General features: G+C 46.9%; 1 protein-coding gene across 1 annotated transcript in view; it reads right to left on the bottom strand.

The window, feature by feature from the left end:
• LOC139421593 (rho GTPase-activating protein 44-like) overlaps nt 1-25,278 on the bottom strand; it is a 38,722-nt gene that overhangs the window by 11,383 nt on the left and 2,061 nt on the right. Inside the window, exons 3-16 of the mRNA XM_071172644.1 lie at nt 24,687-24,763; nt 24,268-24,379; nt 22,744-22,820; nt 22,342-22,459; nt 21,177-21,245; nt 20,662-20,743; nt 20,071-20,198; nt 15,702-15,813; nt 11,357-11,438; nt 10,733-10,813; nt 9,086-9,205; nt 8,533-8,624; nt 8,058-8,241; nt 2,358-2,555 (exon numbers count right to left, since the gene is read on the bottom strand). Of these exons, the coding sequence (XP_071028745.1) occupies nt 2,358-2,555; nt 8,058-8,241; nt 8,533-8,624; nt 9,086-9,205; nt 10,733-10,813; nt 11,357-11,438; nt 15,702-15,813; nt 20,071-20,198; nt 20,662-20,743; nt 21,177-21,245; nt 22,342-22,459; nt 22,744-22,820; nt 24,268-24,379; nt 24,687-24,730 (1,499 nt within the window). The 5' untranslated portion in view covers nt 24,731-24,763. The remainder of the gene's footprint in view (nt 1-2,357; nt 2,556-8,057; nt 8,242-8,532; nt 8,625-9,085; nt 9,206-10,732; nt 10,814-11,356; nt 11,439-15,701; nt 15,814-20,070; nt 20,199-20,661; nt 20,744-21,176; nt 21,246-22,341; nt 22,460-22,743; nt 22,821-24,267; nt 24,380-24,686; nt 24,764-25,278) is intronic.

Here is a 25,278-nt window from a genome sequence, read left to right as displayed (position 1 = left end):
GTGGTGGTGGCGGTGGTGGTGGCGGTGGTAGTAGTGGTAGTGGTGGTAGCGGTGGTGGTGGCGGTGGTAGTAGTGGTAGTGGTGGTGGCGGTGAGATGGTTATCTTGTTGTGATTACTGAGGTGTTCGTTAGGTTGGTAGTTAGTGTCTAATCCAGATTAAAACTAAAAATCAGCGTTTGTTTTCTGGTGCGGAGAGGGCAAGCAGACGGTGGGGACGAAAACAAGCTTAGCACACAGACTGCAGTCAGCTTTGTGAAGAGAAACATCAAGCAGAATGAACAGCAAAGCAAAGGGGATTCCCAAAGGAAAGAAAAGAGGGTGGAGCCTGTAAAACTCCCTCTGTGATCACCTTGTGTCTTCACACTGCAAGAGGCTAGTCATGGTGAAACAGGCTTTAACCAACTGGAAGGGAGGACAACCCAAATGGCTTTGACCTCTACAGAATCTAGTAGCCTGAGATTGACCTTCATGTTAGACCACGGCACACATTCAGAAAGCGTCTCAGAGTAGGAGTGCTGATCTAGGATCAGGTCACCCTGTTCAGGTAATAATAATAATTACGAGCTAAAAGGCTAAACTGATCTTAGACCATCACTCCTACTCTGAGATGTTTAATGACTCTAATATGGGCCCACTCTGACAAAAATGCAACATATAATGTTATAGGGTTCCCTCAGCCAGCCCAGGGCAGTGTGAGACAGACACAAAACCCTTTCATCTCATTGGCTGAAAGAGCAACAGAGCAGGAAGGAGAACAAGCCAATCACAAGCCAGAACCAAGCATATCTTTATAAACAACTTTTCTGCAACATTTCACATGGACGCAGCCATTATTAATTCAAACAGGAACAAAATGGATGTATCAATCCCAGACTGCCACTTTTAATGTGATATTAACTGGTGATGGATTGTACTAATAAATGCTGCGGTTTTAAGAGATGAGAGTAGAAAACAAAACGGTCAAAAGTCACTCGGTGTGTGTCAGCAGAAAACACTGTAGCCATGGCAACAGAGGTCACCTCGAGCCACACCGCGTGGCAGGGATCAGGTTGAATGATTTACATGCTGTAGCCATGGCAACAGAGGTCACCTCGAGCCACACCGCGTCACAGGGATCAGGTTGAATGATTTACATGCTGTAGCCATGGCAACAGAGGTCACCTCGAGCCACACCGCGTCACAGGGATCAGGTTGAATGATTTACATGCTGTCAGAGAAATGAAATGAAATGAAATGTGACGTTTAAATAAAGAAGACGTAGACGTATGTACTGTTCATGAAAACTTGAGGTGGGATATAAACCTGTGAAACCTCTCAAACCTGAAGGAACGTTAGCTAGCCCCTCTTCATTAGCTCCCACAGTGACAGAAACCTGACAGACTAGACAACAACGGTGGGATATAAACCTGTGTACCCTCTCAAACCTGAAGGAACGTTAGCTAGCCCCTCTTCATTAGCTCCCACAGTGACAGAAACCTGACAGACTAGACAACAACGGTGGGATATAAACCTGTGTACCCTCTCAAACCTGAAGGAACGTTAGCTAGCCCCTCTTCATTAGCTCCCACAGTGACAGAAACCTGACAGACCAGACAACAACGGTGGGATATAAACCTGTGAACCCTCTCAAACCTGAAGGAACGTTAGCTAGCCCCTCTTCATTAGCTCCCACAGTGACAGAAACCTGACAGACTAGCCCCTCTTCATTAGCTCCCACAGTGACAGAAACCTGACAGACTAGCCCCTCTTCATTAGCTCCCACAGTGACAGAAACCTGACAGACTAGACAACAAGGGTGGGATATAAACCTGTGTAACCTCTCAAACCTGAAGGAACGTTAGCTAGCCCCTCTTCATTAGCTCCCACAGTGACAGAAACCTGACAGACTGAACAACAACGGTGGGATATAAACCTGTGTACCCTCTCAAACCTGAAGGAACGTTAGCTAGCCCCTCTTCATTAGCTCCCATAGTGACAGAAACCTGACAGACTAGACAACAACGGTGGGATATAAACCTGTGTACCCTCTCAAACCTGAAGGAACGTTAGCTAGCCCCTCTTCATTAGCTCCCACAGTGACAGAAACCTGACAGACTGAACAACAACGGTGAAGTGGAGGGACAGACGATGAGGAAAAATAGGCCAACAGGAAAGAACCCCAAATCATGTCAGAGAGGAGAGGAGTTTAACAAGTCTGTGAGACATATAACAACAACAACAACACAACAACAACAACAACGGCTCAAACACTTCAAGACAAGTCATGGAGAGCTGGTGAAGATGATGATGATGGTGAAGACGGGAGGAAGGTGGAGATGAGGAATCCTCCGTGGTGGTGGTGGTGGTGGGGACTTACCCGATCCGGTCCCTCTCCCCAGGTTGAGGTGGGGGTGAGGGAGACTGGGCCAGCTCTCCAGGCTGCTCCAGGATGAGGGAGTGGTCAGCAGGGGAGCCTGGACCCTGGACACTGGGAGGGGTGGACGAGGCCTTACGGGCCAGGGTGGACGAACCCTTACGGGACACCCAGGATGTGTCCATCACCCGGACACCCATACTGAGAGGGACAGAGATGCATAAAACAAGAGACAGTCAGATGAGACAATTAAAAAACAAAACAAACTGTAGAGAAATAGAGAGTTGAGAGGAGGAGGTCAGGACTAGAGGAGGAGGTCAGGACTAGAGGAGGAGGCCAGGACTAGAGGAGGAGGCCAGGACTAGAGGAGGAGTTCAGGACTAGAGGAGGAGGTCAGGACTAGAGGAGGAGGTGAGGACTAGAGGAGGAGGTCAGGACTAGAGGAGGTCAGGACTAGAGGAGGAGGTCAGGACTAGAGGAGGAGGTCAGGACTAGAGGAGGAGGTCAAGACTAGAGGAGGAGGTCAAGACTAGAGGAGGAGGTCAGGACTAGAGGAGGAGGTCAGGACTAGAGGAGAAGGTCAGGACTAGAGGAGGTCAGGACTAGAGGAGGAGGTCAAGACTAGAGGAGGAGGTCAGGACTAGAGGAGGAGGTCAGGACTAGAGGAGGAGGTAAGGACTAGAGGAGGAGGTCAAGACTAGAGGAGGAGGTCAGGACTAGAGGAGGAGGTCAGGACTAGAGGAGGTCAGGACTAGAGGAGGAGGTCAGGACTAGAGGAGGTCAGGACTAGAGGAGGAGGTCAGGACTAGAGGAGGAGGTCAAGACTAGAGGAGGAGGTCAAGACTAGAGGAGGAGGTCAGGACTAGAGGAGGTCAGGACTAGAGGAGGAGGTCAGGACTAGAGGAGGAGGTCAAGACTAGAGGAGGAGGTCAGGACTAGAGGAGGAGGTCAGGACTAGAGGAGGAGGTCAGGACTAGAGGAGGAGGTCAGGACTAGAGGAGGTCAGGACTAGAGGAGGAGGTGTCAGGGGACTAGAGGAGGTCAGGACTAGAGGAGGTCAGGACTAGAGGAGGAGGTGTCAGGGGACTAGAGGAGGTCAGGACTAGAGGAGGTCAGGACTAGAGGAGGTCAGGGGACTAGAGGAGGTCAGGGGACTAGAGGAGGTGATGACTATAGGAGGTCAGGACTAGAGGAGGTCAGGACTAGAGGAGGAGGAGGTCAGGACTAGAGGAGGTGATGACTAGAGGAGGTCAGGACTAGAGGAGGTCAGGACTAGAGGAGGTCAGGGGACTAGAGGAGGTGATGACTAGAGGTCAGGACTAGAGGAGGTCAGGACTAGAGGAGGTGATAACTAGAGGAGGTCAGGACTAGAGGAGGAGGTGTCAGGGGACTAGAGGAGGTCAGGACTAGAGGAGGTCAGGACTAGAGGAGGTCAGGACTAGAGGAGGTGATGACTAGAGGAGGTGATGACTAGAGGAGGTCAGGACTAGAGGAGGTCAGGACTAGAGGAGGTCAGGATTAGAGGAGGTCAGGACTAGAGGAGGTCAGGGGACTAGAGGAGGTCAGGACTAGAGGAGGTCAGGACTAGAGGAGGTCAGGACTAGAGGAGGTGATGACTAGAGGAGGTCAGGACTAGAGGAGGTCAGGACTAGAGGAGGTGATGACTAGAGGAGGTCAGGACTAGAGGAGGAACCATACAGTACCTTTGTATTTTCCTTATGCTGCTTTGACGGGGCAAAGAAATGAGAGGCACGTAAGAGACACATTCTGTTCATTTTCTATTCATACACAGAGTCTAGTTTAGAGGGCTATGGAGCTAGATAGAGGATTAGGGAGCTACATAGTGGGTTAGGGAGCTACATAGTGGGTTAGGGAGCTATATAGTGGGTTAGGGAGCTATATAGAGGGTTAGGGAGCTACATAGTGGGTTAGGGAGCTACATAGATGGCTAGGGAGATACATAGAGGGTTAGGGAGCTACATAGTGGGTTAGGGAGCTACATAGTGGGTTAGGGAGCTATATAGAGGGTTAGGGAGCTACATAGAGGGTTAGGGAGCTACATAGTGGGTTAGGGAGCTACATAGTGGGTTAGGGAGCTACATAGATGGCTAGGGAGATACATAGAGGGTTAGGGAGCTGCATAGTGGGTTAGGGAGCTATATAGTGGGTTAGGGAGCTACATAGTGGGTTAGGGAGCTACATAGATGGCTAGGGAGATACATAGAGGGTTAGGGAGCTACATAGAGGGCTAGGGAGCTACATAGAGGGCTAGGGAGCTACATAGAGGGTTAGGGAGCTACACAGAGGGTTAGGGAGCTCCATAGATGGCTAGGGAGATACATAGAGGGTTAGGGAGCTACATAGAGGTTAGGGAACCACAAATAGGGTTAGGGAGCTACATAGAGGGTTAGGGAGCTATATAGAGGGTTAGGGAGATACATAGAGGGCTGGGGAGCTACATAGAGGGTTAGGGAGCTACATAGATGGCTAGGGAGCTACATAGAGGTCTAGGGAGCTACATAGAGGGCTAGGGAGCTACATAGAGGGCTAGGGAGCTACATAGATGGCTAGGGAGCTACATAGAGGGCTAGGGAGCTACATAGATGGCTAGGGAGCTACATAGAGGTCTAGGCCAGTGACTAGTGTGGAGATTGAAATGTGCTGAGTGTAGAAGGGGCTAGTGTAGAAGTCTAGGGGGCTACAGAGGGGACCAATAGAAGGGGCTAGTGTAGAAGTCTAGGGGCCTACATAGGGGACCTGTAGAAGGGGCTAGTGTAGAAGCCTAGGGGGCTACAGAGGGGACCTATAGAAGGGGCTAGTGTAGAAGTCTAGGGGCCTACATAGGGGACCAATAGAAGGGGCTAGTGTAGAAGTCTAGGGGGCTACAGAGGGGACCTGTAGAAGGGGCTAGTGTGGAAGGCTAGTGGGCTACAGAGGGGACCATTGGAAGTGGCTTGTGTGGAAGGCTAGTGGGCTACAGAGGGGACCAGTAGAAGTGGCTAGTGTGGAAGGCTAGTGGGCTACAGTGTAGTCCGTATTCTGGGGATGAGATTCACAGTGACAGGGCATAGAGGGTTTCAGAGGTATTGGGACATGCCAGACCAAATGACTAGCCTGCACTGTCCTACCAAGAGGAAATGAGTGCCTCGTTAGTTAATACAGTAATTAAGCCAAGCTGAGTTCTCCGGAGTGGACTCACACGCAGAGACAAACACGTCGTCACAACTCTCCTCAGTCCAGGAACAACAGCCTGCCTTCGATAACCACCACAGTTACAAAACTGATCATTTACTGAGTGGATAATAACTGTATTTTCTACCAGCGTCTCACATGGAGAACTGTGTGGGGTTGAAGTGTGTGGTGACAAAATTATATATCAATTGGAAAGTAAATCTGTCTGTCTCCTCTGTGACAGTCTCTCTGTGACAGTCTCTCTGGACAGTCTCTCTGGGCAGTATCTCTGTGACAGTCTCTCTGTGACAGTCTCTCTGTGACAGTCTCTCTGGACAGTCTCTCTGTGACAGTCTCTCTGTGACAGTCTCTCTGGGCAGTCTCTCTGTGACAGTCTCTCTGTGACAGTCTCTCTGGACAGTCTCTCTGTGACAGTCTCTCTGGACAGTCTCTCCGTGACAGTCTCTCTGTGACAGTCTCTCTGTGACAGTCTCTCTGGACAGTCTCTCTGGACAGTCTCTCTGTGACAGATGGGTTGCCTCCCTCAATGTTCCAACGTTACGGGTTTACAGGTCTCTAGAAGTTTGGCCGTCAGTTGGGACAGAGGTGTTGAATTGTAAATGGGGAGTGGGTCAGCGGTGACGTCACTGCTGTATCCGCTGGTTGCCCTCGCTAAACATGAGCATAACTCCCGCCCACATTTTAAACTCCGCCTACCCAAGCCTGTGATTCGTTGGGAGAGTCGTCTGTCTGTTTTCCCCTTTCTAAATGTCAGAGAGAATCTGATATTCTGCCCAGATCTTGTGCCGTTGCTCCAACGTTGCTCCAATGTCTGGTTCTCCGAGACAATTTCTGTGAGGGAGGATTTTGGCCTGTCTGCCAGTGATTTTCCACCTGGTGAGTCAGGGAGGGCAGGTGACGTTCCAGACTGAGAAGGATAGGCTAGGTGTGAGCATGTGCGTGTGTGGTGTGAGTTTGTGTTTGTGTGCATGGTGTGAGTGCGCGAGTGCGTGTGTGTGCGCGTGTGTGTGTGTGTGTGTAGATCTCAGGAGAATGCGAAGAAGCAACTAGAAACAACCTCTATCACTGCCGCCGTGTTGCCATAGAGACGGTGCCACTCACCGGGCCGGGACTATTTCAACAAGGTGTGTGTAGACTATTCAAATAATGTGTGTTTGCATTCCTATGGTATCCCTCCTCTCTAGATGAGGGCTGATAAAGCTGACAGCTAACTGGGTGAGAGGATGATTGACAGGGCAGAGATCTACCTTCTTTCTGTGTTCTACTGAGACCTCTAAATCAGAGCAGTGTAGATGAACAACCACTTAAAGGGCTATTCCACTACTTTGTGAAAAAGGCGCAGTTTTGTCGAAAAAAAAAGTATTAAGTTCTACCCGATGACATCATCAAAAGTTTAAACATTTTTTAAAAAAAGGTGATCTTCAAACACTATGAGATTCTCAGTGACGTTTGGAGCTCGAAAATAAATGGCGGTTTTGAAAATCACTGTTTTTAACTTTAAACCTACCCTGTGATGTCACAAAGCCTTTTTAAAGGGCTTCTAGACTTTTTAACCACAGATCACAGAGACGCGGTGTTTTCACACACTGTATGTAGATGCTGGTTTGGTGCTGGAGAAGTGCCCCTTTAAAAGGCTTTATGAAGCCTTCAGAAAACACTGTATGTAGACGCTGGTTTGGTGCTGGAGAAGTGCCCCTTTAAAAGGCTTTATGAAGCCTTCAGAAAACACTGTATGTAGACGCTGGTTTGGTGCTGGAGAAGTGCCCCTTTAAAAGGCTTTATGAAGCCTTCAGAAAACACTGTATGTAGACGCTGGTTTGGTGCTGGAGAAGTGCCCCTTTAAAGGCTTTAAGAAGCCTTCAGAAAACACTGTATGTAGACGCAGGTTTGGTGCTGGAGAACTGCCCCTTTAAAGGCTTTAAGAAGCCTTCAGAAAACACTGTATGTAGACGCTGGTTTGGTGCTGGAGAAGTGCCCCTTTAAAAGGCTTTAAGAAGCCTTCATAACACCTTCATAACACCTTCATAGAATGAATTTAGTTTTTTTTTCCAAAGATACTTCGTTAAACCTTTAAAGATCTAGTTCATTATGTAAATACTCTCTCTGAGTCGTGTGTCTTTAACAAACTAGCAATCTGTTCCTCGAGGTTCTGGCTCAAGACTTTAAAAAACCAACAGAGAGAAGAGAAGGAGTGGGTGACAGTACGTGGGTTTAGATGCTGCATGAGAAGAGAGAGACAGAGAAAGGAGGAAGTGAGAGAGACAGAGAGAGAGAGAGAGAGAAAGAGAGAGAGAGAGAGAAGGAGAGAGGGAGGAAGAGAGAGAGAGGAGAGAGGGAGGGAGGAAGAGAGAGAAACAGAGAAGGAGAGAGGGAGGAAGAGAGAGAAACAGAGAGAGACAGAGAAGAGAGACAGGGAGAGAGAGAAGAGAGAAACAGAGAGAGTGATGAGAGAAACAGAGAGAGAGAACGAGGGAGGAAGGATCGACCAGCTTGCACTCAGCAGCAGCCTACCCATCCTTCTTGTAGAATTCCAGCATCATGTTGTCAGTGGCAACGCTGAGTGGGCGTCTGCCATGGTCATGCGGCAGCTTGCGTTCTGATTGGTCCATGTCTGGCGAAGGCATGGAGCTGTAGTTTGAGTTGTGGTTGGTGTGGACAGGACTGCCGTAGCAGCCCGTCAGATTAAACTCAATATCTATAGGAGAGGAAGAGAGAGGAACCAATTAGGTCAGGATCCTAAAGACAGTGTGTGTTGCAGGTATGTGTGTGTGTATGTGTGTGTTTAAGCGTGCATGCATGTGAGTGTGTGTGTGAGGTGTGTGTGCCTGCGTGTGTGTTTGCAGGTATGTATGTGTGTGTGTGTCAGTGAGCGTGTGTGAGTGAGTGAGTGAGTGAGTGAGTGAGTGAGTGAGCGTGCATGCATGCGTGGGTGGGTGCATATAAGTGTGTGTGAGTGAGTGAGCGTGCGTGTGTGTGTGTGTCTCACCTCCAGGGAAGAACCAGTCAGCGTGCTGTATGATGGGTTCTATGATCCCCACTATCTGAAGAGACACTGTGGTCATCATCTCTGTCATGTTCCTGGAAACAACACACACCCAGTGAGACAGCACTTGATTTAACTTGGGAGTTTGCGCTTTTGGGACTATTCAATAGGTTACCGAGTTAAGTGAACCACATGCTTCAAAAGTATTTCAAAGTTCCCTCCGCAGACAGTCAAAAGACCACTAAAATGTTGACTGATAAGGTAGCGTATTTTGAGGAGAGAGACAGAGAGAGAGAGAGAGAGAAAGAGAGAGACAGACAGACAGACAGACAGAGAGAGAGAGAGACAGAGAGATACAGAGAGAGAGAGAGAGAGAGAGACACAGAGAGAGAGACAGAGATACAGAGAGAGATACAGAGAGATACAGAGAGAGAGGGGGGGGGGGAGAGAGAGAGAGAGAGAGAGAGAGAGAGAGAGAGAGAGAGAGAGAGAGAGAGAGAGAGAGAGAGAGAGAGAGAGAGAGAGAGAGAGAGAGAAGGGAGGACAGGACACATACCCACTCTCGTTGGAGTGGGTCCAGAGCAGGTTGGGACCCAGAACTATGGCCATGTTACCAGGAGTCATCTTGTTGGAGTCCTGATAATCTCCTAGCTTGGCTAGGAACTTGATTAAGTATCTGATAGGAAGAGGAGAAATACACACTCAATCAATCAATCTATCAATCAATAAATCACTCAATCACCACATGCTTTACAGTAGCCAGACCTGGAACCCTAAAGACCAAGCAGCATCACAGTAACCAGACCTGGAACCCTAAAGACCAAGCAGCATCACAGTAACCAGACCTGGAACCCTTAAAGATCAAGCAGCATCACAGTAACCAGACCTGGAACCATCAAGCCCAAGCAGCATCACAGTAACCAGACCTGGATCCCTAAAGACCAAGCAGCATCACAGTAACCAGACCTGGAACCCTAAAGACCAAGCAGCATCACAGTAACCAGACCTGGATCCCTAAAGACCAAGCAGCATCACAGTAACCAGACCTGGAACCCTAAAGACCAAGCAGCATCACAGTAACCAGACCTGGAACCTAAAGACCAAGCAGCATCACAGTAACTAGACCTGGAACCCTAAAGACCAAGCAGCATCACAGTAACCAGACCTGGAACCCTTAAAGATCAAGCAGCATCACAGTAACCAGACCTGGAACCATCAAGCCCAAGCAGCATCACAGTAACCAGACCTGGTTTAAGACCAAGCAGCATTACAGTAATCAGACCTGGAACCCTAAAGACCAAGCAGCATCACAGTAACCAGACCTGGAACCCTAAATACCAAGCAGCATCACAGTAACCAGACCTGGAACCTAAAGATCAAGCAGCATCACAGTAACCAGACCTGGAACCATAAAGCCCAAGCAGCATCACAGTAGCCAGACCTGGAACCCTTAAAGACCAAGCAGCATCACAGTAACCAGACCTGGAACCCTTAAAGACCAAGCAGAATCACAGTAACCAGACCTGGAATCCAAGTCACAGAAACTCTAGCCCTGATAGGAGGTCCAAGTCACAGAGACTCTAGCCCTGATAGGAAGTCCAAGTCACAGAGACTCTAGCCCTGATAGGAGGTCCAAGTCACAGGGATTCTATCCCTGATAGGAGGTCCAAGTCACAGGGATTCTATCCCTGATAGGAGGTCCAAGTCACAGAGACTCTATCCCCGATAGGAGGTCCAAGTCACAGGGATTCTATCCCTGATAGGAGGTCCAAGTCACAGGCTGCGTCTACACAGGCAGCTCCATTCTGATCTCCACTAATTGTTCTTTTGACCAATCACATCAGGTCTTTTTGACATCAGATCTTTTTCAGAGCTCTGATCTGACCATTAGTGATATAAGATTGCTCTGCCTGTGTAAACATAGTGTCACAGACTCAGAACTTTAACACCCAGATAAAACACAATCTAAACAACATTAGTAGGTTGAAGTTGACCCTAGACGCTGACCTTGGGTCAGTTTTGCAATTCCCCCACTAATGGTTAAGGTTCAGAGTGGGGGAGGGGAAGCTGATCCTAGATCTGAACCTAGAGGAAACTTCAGCCTGGCAACAACCCAAGCATATAAAACAGATCCTCACTGGAGGGTCCTGCTGGCAGTAGGTCTACGTAGACTATAGAGAGGGAGGGAGAGATGGGTACTGACCTGAAGTTGTTGAAGTTGTCAGTTGGTAGTTTTTCGCACGCCGCCAGCAGAGCTTGTAGTCTCTTGTCCATATCCTGAATACTGGATGAGGAAGACAACGGTGAACAGGGCTCAGGGTGTGTTGTAGTCAAGGCAGTGTTTTTCTCAGTGTTGTTTCCTACCAGGGAGACCAGCAGGCTACAGTGTATGGTCATTGGTAATTGGTGTCAGCTAACCATCTGAGGGACCGGTAATCCAGAACCCAGGGACCAGGGACCAGTGCCGAACCACGGGCCAGAGGTTGACAAACACTATGTTAACAATGTCTATTATTGTCATAATGGTCACTGTCTGTTCTGTCACTATGGTACAGTTTGTTCCCTTCTGTGTGGAGCTCTCCCTATCGACATAGGAAAGTGATCTCCAGCTCTTCAACATGACTAAAAGGGATCTGTTATCTGTAGTAGAGATGCTGAGGTTATGAAGGGAATCTGTTATCTGTAGTAGAGATGCTGAGGTTATGAAGGGAATCTGTAGTAGAGATGCTGAGGTTATGTAGGGATCTGTAGTAGAGATGCTGAGGTTATGAGGGGATCTGTTATCTGTAGTAGAGATGCTGAGGTTATGAAGGGCATTTCTACTCACTTTGATGCCTGAATCCAGTCCTCGTAAAGTTCACTGGTCATCAGTGGCTCTGGAAGCTCACGGAGGTATGATTTCAGAGCCCCTGAGGAAGAGAAGGATGGAGAGACAGAGGGAGGGAGGGAGAGAGAGAGGCAGAGAGAGAGAGAATGGGATGGAGAGAGAGGGGGAGGGAGGGAGGAAGGGAGAGAGAGATGATAAGAGAGAGAGAGGGGGGGACAGCGGGATGGAGAAGGAGAGATGAAGTGAGAAAGGGAGGAAGAGGGATGAGAGAGAGACATCATCTCATTAGGCCTAATGGAGGTGTGGTTTTCTCTGTTCAGAATACTAATGAGAATACACACAACGCTGCCACCCTCAGATTACTCAAGGAAGTGGACAGCAACATTACAAGGAAGCCTTAAGGACAGAGAGCGTCTTGGGCAAAACACAAGCAGATGACTTGGGAGATGTTAAGGGATGTGATCCTCTCGCCCCACAGCTGAACTAAACTCCAGGGTCAAGTCCAGTTTCACCTTTCAAGTTGTATTAGTGGTATGTACGGGATGCCCATGGTGTACACCGTCCAATGAACTGCTGACTTGCAGGCTCCTTACTGGACAATGCAACAGCAATAAGAAATAATACATGATAAGACTACCAACATAAAGTAAATGTCTCAGTAGAAGAGAAGAGACATTTTAGCATCAGTATAATACAGGAAGGAACAATGTATAGTCCAATATTATAGACCAGTATGTGTGTGTGTGTGTGTGTGTGTGTGTGTGTGTGTGTGTGTGTGTGTGTGTGTGTGTGTGTGTAGGTGTGTAGGTGTGTGTGTGTAGGTGTGTGTGTGTGTATGTCTGTAAATGTCTGTGTGTGTGTGTGTGTGTGTGTGTGTGTGTGTCTGTCTGTAAATGTCTGTGTGTGTGTGTGTGTGTGTGTGAGAGAGAGAGAGAGAGAGAGAGAGAGAGTGTGTGTGTGAGTGTGTGTGCTAATGTGCTGAGAATCAGAGCAGTTTCTTATTGATGTCCTGGATGGGTGGCAGCACGGTGATGTACTGGGCCTTGTAGTTGTGGACGGAGCCGTTCCCGTACCAGGCCGTGATGCAGCCGGTCAGATCACTCTCCACGGTGCAGCAGTAGTATTTGGAGAGGACCCGGGGTGACACGCCAAATTTCTTCAGCCGCCTTTGGAAGTTAAGACGCAGTCGCAGCCTCCTGACAACAGAGGTGGGTGGTGTTGGTCCTGGTGGTGTTGGTCCTGGTGGTGTTGGTCCATGTCCAGTCTTCTGATGGGGACACAGAGGAACTCAAACTGCTGACCCTCTCCACTGCAGTCCTGCATGTTCCCTCCTCTACTTCCTGGTGGTGTTGGTCCATGTCCAGTCCTCTGATGGGGACGCAGAGGAACTCAAACTGCTGATCCTCTCCACTGCAGTCCTGTCGATGTGGATCGGAGCATGTTCCCTCCTCTACTTCCTGAAGTTCAACAATCAACTCGTTTGTTTTGCTGATGTGGGGGGTGTTGTCCTGGCACCAAAATGTCAGTTCACTTAGCTCCTCCCTATTGGCTGACTCATCGTTGTTGGTTATCAGGCCTACAACCGCTGTGCCGTCAGCAAACTAGATGATGGAGTTGGTGTCTTGCAAAGCCACGTGGTCGTGGGTGAACAGGAAGTACAGCAGAGGACTGAGGACGCTCTGAGCTTGGTGTCGGGCCCGGAGGGAACAATAGTGTGGAATGCTGAACTGTAGTCAAGGAACAGTATTCTCACACAGGTGTTCCTCTTGTCCAGATGTGTTTTACGGCCGCGTGAATAGTGATGGAAATGGCATCTTCCTCGGTTCTGTTGGAGCGGTATGCAAACTGGACTGGGTCCAGTGTGCCTGGCATGCTGGCCTTGATGTGGGCCATGACCAGTGTGCCTGGCATGCTGGCCTTGATGTGGGCCATGACCAGCCTCTCAAAGCACTTCATGATGACCGTCCCCTATTCCCTATATAGAGCACTACTTTAGACCAGGGCCCCTATTCCCTATATAGTGCACTACTTTTGACCAGGGCCCCTATTCCCTATATAGTGCACTACTTTAGACCAGGGCCCCTATTCCCTATATAGTGCACTACTTTTGACCAGGGCCCCTATTCCCTATATAGTGCACTACTTTTGACCAGAAACATATGGGTCCTGGTCAACAGTAGTGCACTAAATAGGGAATATGATGTAATTTGGGACACAAACCAGCTCACTACTGGAGGAGAATGTTAGGAAATAGGCAACAAGGAAATAGGCAACAAGGTGTAAAGGAAATAGGCAACAAGGTGTGAAAGACAACAGTCTTCCACAAACACAAGAAGTGTTGATTGTGTTAACCTGAACATTGATGTATGTATTTCTGGAGGCGAGAATCTCCTGAAAGCAGAGTTATATCTAATGGTTATATATAGACAACGGAGCTAGCTAAAGGCTCGTTGTTATGGAGACCAGAGCCTGAGCCAGAGAGAGAGAGAGATAGAGGTAAGAGATGTGCAGGGGTGTGAATTCATCTGCGATGGTGTGTGCGTGTGCGTGTCAGACCTGGGTTCAAATACCTGTGTATTTAAATATCTATACTGAACAAAAATATAAACCTAACCTGCAATCATTTCACAGATTTTACTGAGTTACAGTTAATATGAGGAAATCGGTCAATGTAAACACATTCATTGGGCCCTAATCTATGGATGTCACATGACTGGGAATACAGACATGCATCTGTTGGTCACAGTTACCTTTAAAAAATAATTGGGGGAGTGGATCAGAAAACCAGTCAGTATCTGGTGGGACCATTTGCCTCATGCAGCACTACACACCTTCACATAGAGTTGATCAGGCTGTTGGTTGTGGCCTGTGGAATGTTGTCCCACTCCTCTTCAATGGCTGTGCAAAGTTGCTGGATATTGGCGGGAACTGGAACGCGCTGTTGTACACGTCCATCCAGAGCATCACAAACATGCTCAATGGGTGACATGTCTGGTGAGTATGCAGGCCATGGAATAACTGGGACATTTTCAGAATTGTGTACAGATCCTTGCAACATGGGGCTGTGCATTATCATGCTGAAACATGATGGTGGTTGGATGAATGGCAAGACAATGGGCCTCAAGATCTTGCCCCGGTATTCTTGTACATTCAAATTGCTATGGGTAAAATGCAATTGTGTTCGTTGTCCGTAGCTTATGTCTGCCCATACCATAACCCCACCGCCACCATGGTGACCACTGTTCACAACGTTGACATCAGCAAACTGCTCGCCCACACAACGCCGTACAAATGGTCTGCGGTTGTGAAGCCCACTCACTCGAAATTTGAGACATCTGTGGCATTGTGTTGTGTTACAAAACTGCACATTTTAGAGTGGCCTTTTATTGTTCCCAGCACAAGGTGCACCTGTGTAATGGCCATGGTGTTTAATCAGCTTGTTGATATACCACACCTGTCAGATGGATGGATTATCTTGGCAAAGTAGAAATGTTCACTAACAGGGATGTAAACACATTTGAGCACAACATTTGAGAGAAATACGTTTTTTGTGCGTGTAGAACATTTCTGGGATTTTTTATTTCAGCTCATGAAACACGGGACCAACACTTTACATGATGCATTTATTTATCTGTACACTGTAGTATTTAAAATACTTTTTAGAATTTTGAGTCTTTTAATAGTTATTTGTAAAAACAAAATAGTTTATCAAATTATATTTGAGGGTATTTTTAAATACTTATTTCAAATACTATTTACAAATACCGGGGTTAAATGCATGGGAGTGTATTTAAGTGTTTTCATATACTGTGTGTGGGTGTGTGTGTCTGTATGTGTGGGTGTGTGTGTCTGTACGTGTGGGTGTGTGTGTCTGTATGTGTGGGTGTCTGTGTGTGTGGGTGTGTATGTCTGTATGTGTGGGTGTGTGTCTGTGTGTCTGTGTGTGTGGGTGTGTGTCTGTGTGTCTGTGTGTGTGGGTGTGTGTGTCTGTATGTGTGGGTGTGTGTGTCTGTACGTGTGGGTGTGTGTGTCTGTATGTGTGGGTGTCTGTGTGTGTGGGTGTGTATGTGTGGGTGTGTGTCTGTGTGTCTGTGTGTGTGGGTGTGTGTGTCTGTATGTGTGGGTGTGTGTGTCTGTATGTGTGGGTGTGTGTGTGTATGTGTGGGTGTGTGTGTCTATATGTGTGGGTGTGTGTGTCTGTGTGTGTGGGTATGTGTATGTGTGGGTGGGTGTGTCTGTGTGTGTGTGTGTGTGTGTGTCTGTGTGTGTGGGTGTGTGTGTCTGTATATGTGGGTGTGTGTGTCTGTGTGTGTGGGTGTATGTGTGTGTGGGTGTGTAAGGTAACCTGCGATGGCGTGGGGGTCAGCTGAAAACTCCTGTACGTCCATAACACCACAGTCCAGGGAGGCCTTCAGCTTCTTCAGCTTGGAGGTCGAGGGAGCAACTCTGAACAGACCCTACACACACAGGGAGTCAGGAAGACAGGGAGTCAGGAAGCAACTCTGAACAGACCCTACACACACAGGAAGACAGGGAGTCAGGAAGACAGGAAGTCAGGAAGACAGGGAGTCAGGGAGCCGCTCTGAACAGACCCTACACACACAGGGAGTCAGGAAGACAGGGAGTCAGGAAGACAGGGAGTCAGGAAGACAGGGAGCCACTCTGAACAGACCCTACACACACAGGGAGTCAGGAAGACAGGGAGTCAGGAAGACAGGGAGCCACTCTGAACAGACCCTACACATACAGGGAGTCAGGAAGACAGGGAGTCAGGAAGACAGGGAGTCAGGAAGACAGGGAGTCAGGAAGACAAGGAGCAACTCTGAACAGACCCTACACACACAGGAAGACAGGGAGTCAGGAAGACAGGGAGTCAGGAAAACAGGGAGTCAGGAAGACAGGGAGTCAGGAAGACAGGGACTCAAGAAGACAGGGAGGCAGGAAGACAGGGAGTCAAGAAGACAGGGAGTCAGGAAGACAGGGAGTCAGGAAGACAGGGAATCAGGAAGACAGGGAGTCAGGAAGACAGGGAGTCAGGAAGACAGGGAGTCAGGAAGTCAGGGAACCAGAGCAGGGTCATCATAGAGATAAATAGTGAAATATAAATCGAGTACATACTGTAACTTTGTTTACAATAAACACACTCTAACGGCTAAATCCTATATTAACGCTACTCTGTAATCAGAATGTTTAGTAGTTTTAAGTAGGCATCAGCTGGGTCTGGGAAACTTAGTAGTGTTAAGTAGGCTTCATCTGGGTCTGGGAAACTTAGTAGTGTTAAGTAGGCTTCATCTGGGTCTGGGAAACTTAGTATTAAGTAGGCTTCATCTGGGTATGGGAAACTTCGTATTAAGTAGGCTTCATCTGGGTATGGGGAACTTAGTGTTAAGTAGGCTTCATCTGGGTCTGGGAAACTTATTGTTAAGTAGGCTTCATCTGGGTCTGGGAAACTTATTGTTAAGTAGGCTTCATCTGGGTCTGGGAAACTTAGTAGTGTTAAGTAGGCTTCATCTGGGTGTGGGGAACTTAGTATTAAGTAGGCTTCATCTGGGTGTGGGGAACTTAGTGTTAAGTAGGCTTCATCTGGGTCTGGGAAACATAGTAGTGTTAAGTAGGCTTCATCTGGGTCTGGGAAACATAGTAGTGTTAAGTAGGCTTCATCTGGGTATGGGAAACTTCGTATTAAGTAGGCTTCATCTGGGTCTGGGAAACTTAGTAGTGTTAAGAGACACATGAACAGAGAGGGGGACAGAGACACAGGGACAGAGAGGGGGACAGAGACACAGGGAAGGAGAGGGGGACAGCGACACAGGGACAGAGAGACACGTAAGGATACAGAGGGGGACAGAGAGACACAGAAGGACATCTTCATCTTCAGCTTCATCTGGGTCTGGGAAACTTATTGTTAAGTAGGCTTCATCTGGGTCTGGGAAACTTAGTAGTGTTAATTAGGCTTCATCTGGGTCTGGGAAACTTAGTAGTGTTAAGTAGGCTTCATCTGGGTGTGGGGAACTTAGTATTAAGTAGGCTTCATCTGGGTGTGGGGAACATAGTGTTAAGTAGACTTCATCTGGGTCTGGGAAACATAGTAGTGTTAAGTAGGCTTCATCTGGGTCTGGGAAACATAGTAGTGTTAAGTAGGCTTCATCTGGGTATGGGAAACTTCGTATTAAGTAGGCTTCATCTGGGTCTGGGAAACTTAGTAGTGTTAAGTAGGCTTCATCTGGGTCTGGGAAACTTAGTAGTGTTAATTAGGCTTCATCTGGGTCTGGGAAACTTAGTAGTGTTAAGTAGGCTTCATCTGGGTATGGGGAACTTATTGTTAAGAAGGCTTCATCTGGGTCTGGGAAACTTAGTAGTGTTAATTAGGCTTCATCTGGGTCTGGGAAACTTAGTAGTGTTAAGTAGGCTTCATCTGGGTGTGGGGAACTTAGTATTAAGTAGGCTTCATCTGGGTGTGGGGAACTTAGTGTTAAGTAGGCTTCATCTGGGTCTGGGAAACATAGTAGTGTTAAGTAGGCTTCATCTGGGTCTGGGAAACATAGTAGTGTTAAGTAGGCTTCATCTGGGTATGGGAAACTTCGTATTAAGTAGGCTTCATCTGGGTCTGGGAAACTTAGTAGTGTTAAGAGACACATGAACAGAGAGGGGGACAGAGACACAGGGACAGAGAGGGGGACAGAGACACAGGGAAGGAGAGGGGGACAGCGACACAGGGACAGAGAGACACGTAAGGATACAGAGGGGGACAGAGAGACACAGAAGGACATCTTCATCTTCAGCTTCATCTGGGTCTGGGAAACTTATTGTTAAGTAGGCTTCATCTGGGTCTGGGAAACTTAGTAGTGTTAATTAGGCTTCATCTGGGTCTGGGAAACTTAGTAGTGTTAAGTAGGCTTCATCTGGGTGTGGGGAACTTAGTATTAAGTAGGCTTCATCTGGGTGTGGGGAACTTAGTGTTAAGTAGACTTCATCTGGGTCTGGGAAACATAGTAGTGTTAAGTAGGCTTCATCTGGGTCTGGGAAACATAGTAGTGTTAAGTAGGCTTCATCTGGGTATGGGAAACTTCGTATTAAGTAGGCTTCATCTGGGTCTGGGAAACTTAGTAGTGTTAAGTAGGCTTCATCTGGGTCTGGGAAACTTAGTAGTGTTAATTAGGCTTCATCTGGGTCTGGGAAACTTAGTAGTGTTAAGTAGGCTTCATCTGGGTATGGGGAACTTATTGTTAAGTAGGCTTCATCTGGGTCTGGGAAACTTAGTAGTGTTAATTAGGCTTCATCTGGGTCTGGGAAACTTAGTAGTGTTAAGTAGGCTTCATCTGGGTGTGGGGAACTTAGTATTAAGTAGGCTTCATCTGGGTGTGGGGAACTTAGTGTTAAGTAGGCTTCATCTGGGTCTGGGAAACATAGTAGTGTTAAGTAGGCTTCATCTGGGTCTGGGAAACTTAGTAGTGTTAATTAGGCTTCATCTGGGTCTGGGAAACTTAGTAGTGTTAAGTAGGCTTCATCTGGGTGTGGGGAACTTAGTATTAAGTAGGCTTCATCTGGGTGTGGGGAACTTAGTGTTAAGTAGGCTTCATCTGGGTCTGGGAAACATAGTAGTGTTAAGTAGGCTTCATCTGGGTCTGGGAAACATAGTAGTGTTAAGTAGGCTTCATCTGGGTATGGGAAACTTCGTATTAAGTAGTCTTCATCTGGGTCTGGGAAACTTAGTAGTGTTAAGTAGGCTTCATCTGGGTCTGGGAAACTTAGTAGTGTTAATTAGGCTTCATCTGGGTCTGGGAAACTTAGTAGTGTTAAGTAGGCTTCATCTGGGTATGGGGAACTTAGTGTTAAGTAGGCTTCATCTGGGTCTGGGAAACTTATTGTTAAGTAGGCTTCATCTGGGTCTGGGAAACTTAGTAGTGTTAATTAGGCTTCATCTGGGTCTGGGAAACTTAGTAGTGTTAAGTAGGCTTCATCTGGGTGTGGGGAACTTAGTATTAAGTAGGCTTCATCTGGGTGTGGGGAACTTAGTGTTAAGTAGGCTTCATCTGGGTCTGGGAAACTTATTGTTTAGTAGGCTTCATCTGGGTCTGGGAAACTTATTGTTTAGTAGGCTTCATCTGGGTCTGGGAAACTTAGTGTTAAGTAGGCTTCATCTGGGTCTGGGAAACTTAGTAGTGTTAAGTAGGCTTCATCTGGGTATGGGGAACTTAGTGTTAAGTAGGCTTCATCTGGGTCTGGGAAACTTATTGTTAAGTAGGCTTTATCTGGGTCTGGGAAACTTAGTAGTGTTAATTAGGCTTCATCTGGGTCTGGGAAACTTAGTAGTGTTAAGTAGGCTTCATCTGGGTGTGGGGAACTTATTATTAAGTAGGCTTCATCTGGGTATGGGGAACTTAGTGTTAAGTAGGCTTCATCTGGGTCTGGGAAACATAGTAGTGTTTAGTAGGCTTCATCTGGGTCTGGGAAACATAGTAGTGTTAAGTAGGCTTCATCTGGGTCTGGGAAACTTATTGTTAAGTAGGCTTCATCTGGGTCTGGGAAACTTATTGTTAAGTAGGCTTCATCTGGGTCTGGGAAACTTATTGTTAAGTAGGCTTCATCTGGGTCTGGGAAACTTAATAGTGTTAAGTAGGCTTCATCTGGGTCTGGGAAACTTAACAGTGTTAAGTAGGCTTCATCTGGGTCTGGGAAAGCTAGTGTAAAGCAGGCTTCATCTTTTTCTATACCTCCTCCTGCATGCCACACTCCAGCAGCATTGTGACACAGGCCTCGATGGGGAAGGCGATCTCTCTGCTGCTGATGGTCAGGTGTTCCTCCAGGGCCTTGCCATACGAAGGCTTCTCCACCCACGCCTCTGTGGCAGAACAACACATTATACAACAGGTAGACACACGAGGAGCAGACAGGCATGTGTACCTGTGCAGGCATGGACGAGCTCTCTCTCTCTCTCACACACACACACACACACACACACACACACACACACACACACACACACACACACACACTGTTAGGGAGTTATGTCTATGCTGTCTGACTATGTGTGTCTTTGCTATTAAAGGAACTCAGTTGCATTGTAAGGGGGCTCTCAGAGGATTCACTGGGAGACACTGAATCAATCTGAGAGTCACAGGGTTGTGATAGAGCTCATATAATTAAAGATGGACTTTGGTAACTAACTCTGACTTGTGTGTGTGGTTTGCTCCCATGATTTGGTAAATAGAGGAAATTTCCACGACAACACACACACACACACACACACACACACACACACACACACACACACACACACACACACACACACACACATTACTCACCCTGGTGAGCCTTAATGGTGGGCAGGACACTCTGGAGGATCTCTAGAGACTTCCTGTGATATTCTGCCTGGATCTCTATGAGCTACAGGGAGACACACAGAGACAGAGAGGGGGACAGAGACACAGGGACAGAGAGGGGGACAGAGACACAGGGACAGAGAGGGGGACAGAGACACAGGGAAGGAGAGGGGGACAGGGACAGAGAGACACGTAAGGATACAGAGGGGGACAGAGAGACACAGAAGGACAGAGAGGGGGACAGAGACACAGGGACAGAGAGACACGTAAGGATACAGAGGGGGACAGAGAGACACAGAAGGACAGAGAGATACAGAAGGACAGAGACACAGAGGGACAGAGAGACACAGAAGGACAGAGGGTGACAGAAGGACAGAGAGACACAGAGGGACAGAGGGGTAAAAAGGTGAGGTTTAAACAGCCGCTCAGCTATTTGACTGTAAAGGGAGTCAATGCCATCTGAAGGGCAAATACAATGATACAGAAAACGTACTAACCGTCTGAAAGTAGTTTGCATAGTCTATTTCTTTGGCCACAAAATTATACATATCCGCTGATAGTTGATCCTGGAAAAGAGAATAAGAAATTACCTTTAACCTTATTGCAGCCTGTAACCTTAATACAGCCTGTAACCTTAATACAGTCTTTAACCTTGTGGTGGTTAATACAGTCTGTAACCTTGTAGTGGTTAATACAGTCTGTAACCTTGTAGTGGTTAATACAGTCTGTAACCTTGTAGTGGTTAATACAGTCTGTAACCTTGTAGTGGTTAATACAGTCTGTAACATTAATACAGTCTGTAACCTTAATACAGTCTGTAACCTTGTAGTGGTTAATACAGTCTGTAACCTTGTAGTGGTTAATACAGTCTGTAACCTTGTAGTGGTTAATACAGTCTGTAACCTTAATACAGTCTGTTACCTTAATACAGTCTGTAACCTTGTAGTGGTTAATACAGTCTGTAACATTAATACAGTCTGCAACCTTAATACAGTCTGTAACCTTGTAGTGGTTAATACAGTCTGTAACCTTAATACAGTCTGTTACCTTAATACAGTCTGTAACCTTGTAGTGGTTAATACAGTCTGTAACCTTGTAGTGGTTAATACAGTCTGTAACCTTAATACAGTCTGTAACCTTGTAGTGGTTAATACAGTCTGTAACCTTAATACAGTCTGTATCCTTGTAGTGGTTAATACAGTCTGTAACCTTAACACAGTCTGTAACCTTAATACAGTCTGTAACCTTGTAGTGGTTAATACAGTCTGTAACCTTGTAGTGGTTAATACAGTCTGTAACCTTAATACAGTCTGTAACCTTGTAGTGGTTAATACAGTCTGTAACCTTAATACAGTCTGTAACCTTAATACAGTCTGTAACCTTGTAGTGGTTAATACAGCCTGTAACCTTAATACAGCCTGTAACCTTGTAGTGGTTAATACAGTCTGTAACCTTGTAGTGGTTAATACAGTCTGTAACCTTAATACAGTCTGTAACCTTGTAGTGGTTAATACAGTCTGTAACCTTGTAGTGGTTAATACAGTCTGTAACCTTAATACAGTCTGTAACCTTGTAGTGGTTAATGTAGTTTCATGGTGTGTGGGAGGGGATTACAGTTGGTGAAGGAGGAGGAGCCTGAACCTCTAGAACCCTGTGACTCACCCTGCAGATCTCCATCCTATTGGCTGCCTCTTCCATCTCCTCTCTGAGGGCCTCCCCCTTGGCCCCGCCCGCCTGCAGGTTGCTTGGGTGACTGGAGGACTTGGACGACTGGTGAAACCTACAGGTTAAGGAGGAGACAGAAGAAGAGTTTAGCAGGAGGGATGGAACACCAACACACACGACAGCATCCCAAAAGGCATCCTATTCCACGCTATATAGTGCACTACTTCTGACCAGTAGTGTACACTATATAGGGATTAGGGCGCGATTTGAGACACAGGCACTGAGGGAAGGAACATGCTAGTCTAAGCATTATTCTAAACGTGAGCATGTCTTTAAGAGGTGAAGACCAGTGAAGAGAGCATCAGGTCCCAGCCTGTATGTTAACAGTCCATCCCTCACCGTGTGCGAGCAGAGTCCATGTCCAGGACCAGCTTGGCTAAATGTTTCCTCTGTTTCTGGATGTTGGGAATGTCCACCTGGGATGAGACAGGGAACACATCAACCCTCCTCTATACTGTATCTCCACTACATTCAGTTATCTACTAGTTATATGGGAATGTCCACCTGGGATGAGACAGGGAACACATCAACCCTCCTCTATCATGTATCCCCACTACATTCAGTTATCTGCTAGTTATCTGGGAGTGGACATTGGGGAGGAATATTCCACCATACTGAAGTTAATAGACAATAATGAACATGCTGACATTGTGTCTTAATGATCATGTTCAGTCAGAGATAGTAACGGTGAATGTTGTGGGCAGCCTCTGGACAGGCAATTATAACAATTATAACTTTAAATAATGTATGGCTAGGGACAGTAGGACTCACCTCATCATAGAGACAGTAGGACTCACCTCATCATGGTGACAGTAGGACTCACCTCATCATAGAGACAGTAGGACTCACCTCATCATAGAGACAGTAGGACTCACCTCATCATAGAGACAATAGGACTCACCTCATCATAGTGACAGTAGGACTCACCTCAGCATAGAGACAGTAGGACTCACCTCATCATAGAGACAGTAGGACTCACCTCATCATAGAGACAGTAGGACTCACCTCATCATAGTGACAGTAGGACTCACCTCAGCATAGAGACAGTAGGACTCACCTCATCATAGAGACAGTAGGACTCACCTCATCATAGTGACAGTAGGACTCACCTCATCATAGTGACAGTAGGACTCACCTCATCATAGTGACAGTAGGATTCACCTCATCATAGTGACAGTAGGACTCACCTCATCATAGAGACAGTAGGACTCACCTCATCATATTGACAGTAGGACTCACCTCATCATAGTGACAGTAGGACTCACCTGATCATAGAGCCAGTAGGACTCACCTCATCATAGTGACAGTAGGACTCACCTCACCATAGTGACAGTAGGACTCACCTCATCATTGTGACAGTAGGACTCACCTCATCATAGTGACAGTAGGACTCACCTCATCATAGTGACAGTAGGACTCACCTCAGCATAGAGACAGTAGGACTCACCTCATCATAGAGACAGTAGGACTCACCTCATCATAGTGACAGTAGGACTCACCTCATCATAGAGACAGTAGGACTCACCTCATCATAGAGACAGTAGGACTCACCTCATCATAGAGACAGTAGGACTCACCTCATCATAGTGACAGTAGGACTCACCTCATCATAGAGACAGTAGGACTCACCTCATCATATTGACAGTAGGACTCACCTCATCATAGTGACAGTAGGACTCACCTCATCATAGTGACAGTAGGACTCACCTCATCATAGAGCCAGTAGGACTCACCTCATCATAGTGACAGTAGGACTCACCTCACCATAGTGACAGTAGGACTCACCTCATCATTGTGACAGTAGGACTCACCTCATCATAGTGACAGTAGGACTCACCTCATCATAGTGACAGTAGGACTCACCTCAGCCAGCTCATAGAGAGGCTCCACCACATCTTTCTCTATCTGGAACTCAAACTGAATCAGTTCCTGGGCCAGCTTCTCCTCTGTCTCCCCACACAGGTTCAGCATCTTCCTGTTAGGGGAACAGAGCCAATCAAAACATCAGATGGGGTCCCTGCCACAGCCAATCACAATGTCAGCTAGGTCCCAGTCAATCACAACGTCAGATAGGACGCATGCCATAGCCAATCACGTCAGCTAGGACCCGGCTTCAGCTAATCAGAATGCATCAGATAGAGAACAAGGTCAAAGAGGACAGAGTGGAATTATGGCAGAATCAACATAAAAAAAGGTGTGTGAGTGAGTGAGTGAGTGAGTGAGTGAGTGAGTGAGTGAGTGAGTGAGTGAGCGAGAGAGTGAGTGCGTATACAGGGACTCACCCTAGTAGAGAGTCGTCCCCCAACATAGCAGCTCCTTCTACCATACATTGTGCCAGGATGGTTAGTGGAAGCTTTTTCTGATACAAGACAGCAAGTATTAACATACAGTATTTCATATATCACCACACCATATCATATCATATCACCATACCATAACCTATCATATCACCATATCATATCATCATATCATATCACCATACCATATAATATCACCATATCATATCATATCACCATACCATATCATATCACCATACCATATCATATCAAAATATCATATCATATCATCATATCATCATATCATACCATATCACCATACCATATCATATCACCATACCATATCATATCACCATATCATATCATATCACCATACCATATCATATCACCATACCATATCATATCAAAATATCATATCATATCATCATATCATCATATCATACCATATCACCATATCATATCATATCACCATACCATAACCTATCATATCACCATATCATATCATCATATCATATCACCATACCATAACCTATCATATCACCATATCATATCATCATATCATATCACCATACCATATCATATCACCATATCATATCAT

Source organism: Oncorhynchus clarkii, chromosome 12 (genome assembly GCF_045791955.1).
Source record: "Oncorhynchus clarkii lewisi isolate Uvic-CL-2024 chromosome 12, UVic_Ocla_1.0, whole genome shotgun sequence".
In the NCBI taxonomy this organism is placed as follows: Eukaryota; Metazoa; Chordata; class Actinopteri; order Salmoniformes; family Salmonidae; genus Oncorhynchus; species Oncorhynchus clarkii.
Note: the sequence above shows the minus strand (reverse complement) of the source record. Positions and strands in the feature narration are given on the sequence as shown.